Genomic DNA, 9,034 nt, shown 5'->3' with positions numbered 1-9,034 from the left:
CAATTTACCAACTACAATCCTTCGAGTTGCAAAAATATCCTCTAAGTGGTGCATATTTGAGAACATAATTAACGAAAAAAATGCCTTAAAGAAAAATAAATTTAGAAGAGGGAAAAAATATCACAAAAAATGCAAAAGAACTTAAAATGTGAGTCTATCCATGCTAAAATTGCTAATAAAATTAATTATAGACAGTAAATATACAAACACTATTATCCACAAACTAATTTTATAGATAAAATACAAATTAACAAAGGAAAACTCTGGTCAAAACTTGCAAACTAAAATACAAAGCTTCCAACATTTTGATGGTTTCCAATTTCAGTAAAACTCACATTTATATAAGCCAAAAAAAGGAAATCAAACTAACTTGTTTTCTCTACATATTCAACCTGCAAAACTCAATCACTCTCTCCTTTTAGCAAACAAATTATACATACACTCCACAAAAAGCACAAAAACTTGATCTTTACAATAACAAATCACTACAAATTGAACACACAGTAATAAAGCATGTCCAAATTCTTGAACTAGGAGTTCTCAGCCTGTTGCTTATGGGCATCCATTAAGCTTTTCGTGAGCCAGATAGCCGTCTCACGAGAAGAGACGGTGTCTTCCCCGAAGGCCTTCAGCACGCCCGAGAGCTCGTCGAACTTATGCTCTTTGAGCAAGCGCGCACACAGTTCAAGCAGCGATTCCAAAGCATGAGCTCTATGTTCACCTGGATTTTCATGCTTCATGTCGCCGCCATCGCTGCTCATTACAGTCCGCGTATTCAACAGTAGATCGCTGCCCGTGGCTTTCTTGGTTACTCTTGGTGTAGTTGAGATATCATCATGGCTATTCAACAACGGCCTGTCTCTTGTTTCTTTCTTCGTTTGCCTCAATTCAACTACGATATCATCTTTGATCTTTGTGTGACCCTTATCCGAGGAAAGTGCAGAACATCCATCCGTGCTTTCGTCATCATGGGACGAGCTTCTTGGTTCTTCGTCAACTTCAGATCTCACCTTTTCATCGGTCGAGGTGCTGTTTTCATCAAGAGAAGGTATCCCCACCTTTGTTTTCGTATTCCCACCTTCTCCGTTAGCTTTCCCCAACTTCGTATTCTTTCTGAGAGAATACTCCTCGTGCTCCTCCCGCAACGCGTTTGCCAGTCTCTCCAAAGCATCCATCATGTAGATGCTCTCTTGATGCGACGAAGACTTATGATTGTCATGATCAGTCGTCTCGCTCGTGTCCCCACTTTTTGAGTCCTCGCTGTCATGAGACATCTTCCCGGAGTAGCTCGTTGGGTCGACCCTCTTGGTCTCGAGTAGATCTTCGATCAACGCATCATCGTCTAGTAAAGACGGATGCTGCGTATCAGTACTCTCTGAAAATAAAGGAAGCAGATCCCTTTGCTTCAGCTTCACCTCTCTCTCTCGGTGGCTTTTCCCACCATCGGAGCTACGGGGTGACGACCTATTTGATCTCCCATTTGCAGAGTCGGGAGAGGGAGACTTCACAGGGAGGAAAACAGTAGACAAGTTTTGACAACGAAGGAGAAACGGCTGCAAATGCGGGTGTCTTAACAGCTCAGCAGCCTACATGCGTGTATAAATTGGATTAGTACGATATTTACCACTATGAGAAAAAGAAGTAAGTGAAAAAAATGGTAATTTACCGTCGGCCTGTGTTCGGGACTTTTCCTCAGCATACTCTTTATAATTTGTTTCCTGAGCGCGAGTAAGTATCTCGGATTTAGCAAAGTAGAAATCTTATTGCGAACGCATAAATATTTTGAAATTTTGAGAAATACTTACAGAGTTGACGAGTATACGATGGGCATTGGTGAGATCAAAGATCTGTTGATCTTGTTGATGAGTCCATTCATATCCTATTTCATTCATTTTTCGAATTCAGAATGCATCTATAAGTGTGTATTTGCTGCAATGCGAAACGATTAAACTTACGGGTGCTTTGAATGCTTGTTGGTGTGCAGCAATCTCGAACATACAGCACCCTGTAACAAGAAAAACCGACCGCACTTTCAGAAAATGAAAAAGGGTGAAATGAACTTAACGATTCTCGTGACTTAACTCATTTACCTAGAGACCATATGTCTGATTTATAGCCATACGGTGTATTGGCTAGAAGCTCTGGACACATATAGTTGGGAGTTCCGACAACCTAGTAAGGCACGAAGAAATCATTAGCCAATATTGCACATAATAAAGTGATGATATCTTTAAGTTTGTGGTACCATCGTACCGATGAGGCTAAGCTTTCCCCGTTGAGAAGTTTAGCTAATCCAAAATCACCTGTGAATCATATCAGTAGAAACATATGTACTATATTACATCATTGAAACGAACAAAGTATGGTTCTATGCGAGAATACGACTTGCTTTGGCCTTCTTACCGAGACAAATGTTATTGTCCTTTGTCACGAATATGTTTGATAACTGAAACGAGAAAACCATTCTTGTAAGAAATCAATCAAGACAATGCACATCAACTGAAAATGACGGGCATGTGTCAAACCTTGAGATTCCTGTGAAGAACACGGTTGGAATGAAGATAGTCGATAGCTAATAACAACTGAGTCATCCATTTGCAAATTTTCTGGGCATAAGCAAGAAAAACAAAAACTCAGCCTGAATTAGCTAAAGTAGATAAAATCGAAACTTCTAACAATGATATCATCAGATTACCTCCTCGGGGAAATACGCCCGTCTTGCCTTCCTTATCACATCAGATCTGCAAATCGAATTCATAACGATAAGAGAACATCGAGAAAGATTCAACAACTTCCTATTCTCCTTCATACTAGGAAAAGGCATGGTAAAATATTCATATTTGCAGAAGTGGCATCCGGGAAGGACTAAGTTCGAGTTCAGTTAAAGCACTTACATATTTCCTGATTCAAAATAGTTAGTCAGCGTGCAGATACAGTTTCCCTGTGAAGAACAATTACAAAGGATCACCTTTAGCATCGGTTTTCAGGTCAGTGTATTAGACATTTACATAGCCCCAGATGATATATTATGCATCATACCTTTTCCACCCAAGCATCTTTGTATTCAACTAGATACGGATGGCTTAGTTTTGCAATCAATTCCATCTGCAATAGACACACGGGCATACATTATACTAGGTTGTTCAAGTTGGTAAAAATCATCGATCTCTTCAAGGTTATTCAACAATCCAGTTGGCCTAAAATCATTGATACTAGAGCCAGAAGGCTTCACCACATCATATAGATTAATTCACATTCTAAACAAAAATAGTTACATGACTTATGGAAACACTGGATAAGAATTCCAACAGCTAGGAAGACTTTTATCAATGATAATCACAATTGATACTCACGTAGAAACGAATAAGATGGGGAACTACGTATTCTAATACCTAGAGTTAGTAAAAAAGACAAGGAGATTCAAGTCTTCAACAAATTCTAATGACATAGATATTTAGGCTTACCTCCTGGAGTGCTTTGCTCTTGACCTTCTCCGACTGCTTCGAGAGACGAATTTTCTTTAGAACATACCTGAGAGGCATAGTAATTACATCACAACCCCAGCCTATGCATTTTTCATGACTAAAACAAAGCATCATCAAATTACTTCTGCTCCAGAATACATGACAATTCAGGAGCTAATTTACACTATGAAATAGGAGTAGTACTTACAAAAATTCAACAACTTCTTCAATCCCGATCAATCAATCAAGAAGTCAATAATGAATAAAAGCAATAAACACCATATATTAGCTTGATTTCAACCTAATCTGGCTAGTTTTGATACATTACAAAAACTAGTCAAATTTCCAAGCCAAGGTATAGCATCTGAATTCCTACTAACAATTGGAGAAATATTGAAATGCAGCAAAAATTCTTACTTTTTATTCTCAGTTTTATGGAGCATAAGAAATGCAGCTCCAAAAGCACCCTTCCCAATCTGCTGTATTGCTTCATAATCTTCCATCTTTGGCTTCAAAACTTCGTTTTCTCTCTCCATCAAGCCCTTCAAAAGCCAGAGTCTTTCACCCTATTTTAAGCTAAAGATTCAATTTTGAAGCAGAATTCATCGGTTAATAAACTCACCTACCTCTAAATCAGAAGAAACTCTTAAGATTCTTCAGTGTGAGCAACCAAGACAACAGCAGCCTTCCACAAAATTGGTTCTTGAATTTATTGGGTGTAATTATAGCTAATTCAGAGAAGAAGATGTGGTGTTGTACAAAAAGAATTAGTATTTGAGTGTGTGTGTGTGTGAGAGAGAGAGAGATGAAATTAGAGGCGCGAATATATAGAATCAAAGTATTTATTGTGTGGAAAAAGACGGATTCAAGAAGAAAATTAGAGGCACGGATGAATAGAATCAAAGAATTTATTGTGGGGAAAGGGGCTTAATTTATTTAAATTAAATTAAATTAAGGATTTAAAAACATGGTGTGGATGTGGAGAAGTTGATCAACCTTTGATTAAAGTGGAAAAACGAGATGAAAATTTAAAAGGAGGGTCAGAATGTGTAGATCAACATCTTACACTAGTGCACCACTAATCAAGGGGGAAAAAGCATAGAAAAGATGAGTCAAAAGTTTATTGCGGATTTCTTTTGCTATTATATGGAGTGCTATTTTTTCTGATTATTTTTCATTCTAGAATTTAACGTTGAAATTCAACGTAAATGATAAATAAATGAAATAAAAATATTTTCAAAAATAAAGTGGATAACTTTACAAATAAATTTATTGATATTATTTGCATTCAAAATAATTTACGATGACATTCAATGTAAATGATAAACAAATTATGAATATATTTTTTTATAAACAAAAATAAAATTTTAAAATTATATCAATTACGTACAAATTACATCTGAAATTATAACTAGTGCATACGAATTGCATCAAAATTATATCAATTACATACTAAATGCATTTCAAATTATAAGAACCGCATACAAATTGCACTTCAAATTACAGGAACAACATACAAATTGCATCAAAATTACAGGAACTCGATACCAAATTACAATGTCTTAAAGATGGTAACCGAGAGAGGCGAGATTCATAAGGTGATTCATGCAGAGAAAGCTTTGAGAATAGGAGATGATTTTATATTTCTTGTGTTGTACTCCCTCCGTCCTAAGATAAGTGACCTGTATTCCTTTTTGGGGTGTCCCACTATAAGTGACCTATTTCTATTTTTAGCAAAAAGTCATCTCTCTTACTTTATTCTCCACCTACTATATTCTCTCTTCTCTCCTCTACTTTTCTCTCTCTCATACTTTACTCTCTCCACTTTAACTTATTTAAATACCATTCCTTAAATCTCGTGCCCAAAAGAAGTAGGTCACTTATCTTGGGACGGAGGGAGTATTTTACAATGTAATTCCACACTTTATTATATAGGTGTGAATATTAGTTATCTATGGAAAATACAATCAATTGTAATCAATCTATTCTAGGACAATAATGCAATAAATTATTCTCCAATTATTCTTCAATCTCCTCTCCATTTGATATGCTTTGACACAGTGAAGGTGCCTCGCTATTTTCCGAGCACTTTTAACTATGCTCGGTATTGTTGGTTGATAAATAGCGATTTTTTTGTAATGAAAGTGTAAAACTATAAATACACGACGGATGAATATTTGGTAAACCAAACAAGAAATAATACATGAAATTTAGGTGGTTGTTAGTCCATGCATTTGATTATTTGATCATTAAAAAAGCCAACCACTTGTTATTATAATGCAGGTTTGGGAATAATAGGATAACCTGCACGTAATGAGCTTGGTCGATTCCAACATCATATAAATATGATTCTTTTTATTGACTAGCATGATTTTAAAAAGATTTAGATTATAAATAAATTATCTCTTCAAGATTAATTTATAATAATATTTTCTGCCAACCAGTAAGTTAGTATTTGTTCACCGACAAGACTTTAACTTTTATTTTTGATAATTGTTATCATACCTATAATGCATATTCTTGAAGCCATTCTGAATAAGCCTACTGTCAATTATTTCGATTATTTTCTAATTGTCTAAATTTAATAGTAAGACCAAAATTTCTTAAAAGTCGTACAATGGTAAATAAGAATGCTTATGTTTTGATTGGAAGTTCAAATTTGTTCAATTATACAACTTCGGCAAAATATAATAACCAAGTCCAGTTAATGTAATACTTACATTTTCTCTATTCCATAAAAATAATATTCCTTTTTATCAATTTGGTCTGTCTCATTAAAATAAATATTGTTAGTTTTAATTACTTTTTCTTTTTATTTCTTTTTATTTTATTAATTGTATTTTAATAGTTCTATTGTCTCAAAATAGTGTGCTAATTTTATGAAACAGAGGAGTAGAAGTCAATCAATATATTAATATGAACACAATTTGCTTAAATAATGTTTTGTACACCTCACGTGCGTGTAAGGAGAGAGAAGAACAAACATAGAATCATATGAAGAATGATCATGTTCTATATATGTAATGCTAAATAATATGGGTTCCATATACATTTATGATGTCACCATCCCCACCTAATTCTTTTTCACACATTAGCCAATTTTTCACATTAGTGTCTTGCTATATTAATGCCATCACGCTATTCTCATTTTCATTTACTACTATATTTATTTTATTTTTAAATAAATAAATAGAAATTTAAAAGCCATCCAATAAATTCGAATCTAATATTTTTATCTTTAGACATTAACCATTCTGGTATCTCTATCAGATCGACCCACACTATTAATTGTGGATGAGCTTTTTCTATTATACTTTAGAATTCTTGTGATTATAGAACACATGGCTCAATACATAACCTCATATATAGTCAATAAATATATGTATCAAAATATCTTGTAATAATTTAAAATATGTTTCACGCACAAACCATGCCTAACCCCACATAGATTATAAAGGGTCGTGAATTATCGTCCACAAAAAATATCTTAGAATTTAGATAATCAACAAGATTACATCATGCTGAATGGAGTTTATCTGAACACAATAAAATTGATGTAGATATGTTGCCATAGTGTTACTATGCCAAATAATACTATAGATTTAGTCAGCGTGGAAAATTTAGGATTGGAAATTAAAGGCATATTCTAAATGGCCCACATATTTAATAAGGAAAACTCCAAGTCAAACTAATTGAAATTAAATCATACTGTAGTACTACTAATTTGTTGACTGCACGTCTTACTTAAGTACATAACTTATAACCCTATAATCCCTATTTGTACTTAATTTTCGTTAAATGCATTGGGCTTGTGTACTCTCAAATCTCAATCTCAACTTATTTCTAAGAATTAAAATTATTTAATGTTTAATTGAGATTTAGTAATAAAGTCAGATTAATATAAATATTGTACATTATCAATTACTCTCTCGGCCGGTCGACATTTTTTGAATAAATTGATTATACAATAGAGATGAATCATAGTATTGTATAAAAATGTGTTTTTTAGTAAGTATTTATTAGTTTAAATATAAAATAGAATATGAGTTTATATGCAAGGGCGGGGAGCGTGAGGCCGTGAGTAAATGCTCCTCCTCAGTCCTCACTTTTTCTTCATTATATATTTATGTATAAATTTCCTCACTAAATGTCTCTTTTACTGGAGTAGTATATAATTGTTGCCCCTTCTCATCTCTTAAGTTGGATCAAATCAAAATGGAAAATACTATAAGATGGATCAAATCAAAATGGAAAATAAGATGTCTTCAATGGAACAGAGGAGAGGAAGTACTAAAATAAAAAATTGTATGGATACATATCTATAATAAATATTTTTCTAATTGTGGATAGGGTGTTAATCAATAATTGCCACCATGCATATAATGCAAACAACTAAACATGAATTTCTACACAAAACATAGTTAATAAATATAAATATATTTCAATTTAATATTTTGTTTGATAGAAATGGAATGCACATATTTTTTTTGGACGAATGAAAATAAAAAAGTACACATATTTTTATAGAACAAAAAGGGAATACTCCTACTTCACTTACTTTCTATTACTTACTAGTACATAGGATATTTCTTAAAATTTAAATTTGTGCTGGATCAAAACTTTCCCTATATCAATAGCTAGAGGAAAAAATTATACTACTTCCTCCGTCCCAACTAAGTTGATACAAGCACAAAGGTTAATAAATTGTGTTAAAAAATAGGAGAGAAGAATAAAATAAAAAAATAAAAAGAGAATAAAGTAAGTATTTGAAATTTTATTTTTTATTAAAAAAGAAAATAACTCAATTTAGTTAAAACATTTAAAAAAAAAAAAGAAAAAAAGAATACTACCTCTCAACTTAACTGAAATGAAATGAATACTACGTATATTGAAAGGTAACTTAACTGAAATGAAATGAATACTACGTATATTGAAAGGTAATGAGTGGACGAGGAATCAAGTCCAGTCCTGCCTACCATATCAAATTATGAATCAAGGTAAAATGTCCAATCTTGTGAAAACAGATAATATCCCAAATTAATGCTAAGTGGGCCACAACGCTACTTGGTGGTGAACAACTCGATTCCTTCCACGTAGAGAGAGAGAGAGAGAGAGAGAGAGATTCAAAGCTGTCGGTAGAACATTTTGACAATTCCTGCTGCCGCCATTTTATTTCATTCTCTCCTTTTTCCACCGACATACTATCTAAGACTAGCTGCTCTTAATAACAATAGGCAATTCAAGTCCCAATTCCCAAGTGTATTTTTTATGCAAATTGTGTATGTGGACTGTGGTTTTATTACCTTTTGATGCCCCATTCAAACTTATTCAAATTGGCTAATTCTGAAATGCATGTTTCCTCTAGGAATCTATCTTCAAAATTCTGTATACATAGCTATGTCTTTCGATGGTCCAAACCCCAAATAAATGGACATTCTACCCACCCATAATCCTTTTTTAATGCAAAAAATATTTATCTAAATATTTGCTACTTCCACAATGGTAACAATGTAACACAAAAATGCTGTAGACAGACACAATTTTGCAATATATATATATATATATATATA

The 9,034-nt window shown here is 33.4% G+C and overlaps 1 protein-coding gene across 5 annotated transcripts; it reads right to left on the bottom strand.

The window, feature by feature from the left end:
* Positions 1-319: 319 nt before the first annotated feature.
* LOC125189192 (serine/threonine-protein kinase Nek6-like) lies at positions 320-4,292 on the bottom strand. 5 transcript variants are annotated; one of them, XM_048086457.1, is made up of 14 exons: positions 4,087-4,292; positions 3,882-4,022; positions 3,465-3,531; positions 3,040-3,105; positions 2,895-2,941; positions 2,696-2,741; positions 2,526-2,606; positions 2,404-2,446; positions 2,254-2,303; positions 2,091-2,172; positions 1,956-2,005; positions 1,806-1,879; positions 1,667-1,718; positions 320-1,586 (listed from the first exon to the last, which is right to left on the bottom strand). In XM_048086457.1, exons 2-14 carry the CDS (start codon positions 3,998-4,000, stop codon positions 531-533), a joined length of 1,833 nt encoding a protein of 610 aa, XP_047942414.1. In that variant the 5' UTR covers positions 4,001-4,022; positions 4,087-4,292; the 3' UTR covers positions 320-530. The 5 variants fall into 5 exon arrangements, with proteins under 5 accessions (XP_047942414.1, XP_047942415.1, XP_047942411.1 ...); XM_048086458.1 differs by having other exon boundaries at positions 3,882-4,030; positions 4,091-4,292; XM_048086454.1 differs by having other exon boundaries at positions 4,091-4,292.
* Between the last annotated feature and the right edge of the window lie 4,742 nt (positions 4,293-9,034).

Source organism: Salvia hispanica, chromosome 5 (genome assembly GCF_023119035.1).
Source record: "Salvia hispanica cultivar TCC Black 2014 chromosome 5, UniMelb_Shisp_WGS_1.0, whole genome shotgun sequence".
Lineage (NCBI taxonomy): Eukaryota > Viridiplantae > Streptophyta > Magnoliopsida > Lamiales > Lamiaceae > Salvia > Salvia hispanica.
Note: the sequence above shows the minus strand (reverse complement) of the source record. Positions and strands in the feature narration are given on the sequence as shown.

Excerpts from the sequence above, each read along its gene's own strand:
- LOC125189192 (XM_048086457.1), bottom strand. The coding sequence starts at position 4,000 with ATGGAGAGAGAAAACGAAGTTTTGAAGCCAAAGATGGAAGATTATGAA. Across the intron at positions 2,304-2,403 it reads GGACAATAACATTTGTCTCG|GTGATTTTGGATTAGCTAAA; the intron begins GTAAGAAGGCCA and ends TATGATTCACAG. Across the intron at positions 1,587-1,666 it reads GTCCCGAACACAGGCCGACG|GCTGCTGAGCTGTTAAGACA; the intron begins GTAAATTACCAT and ends ACACGCATGTAG.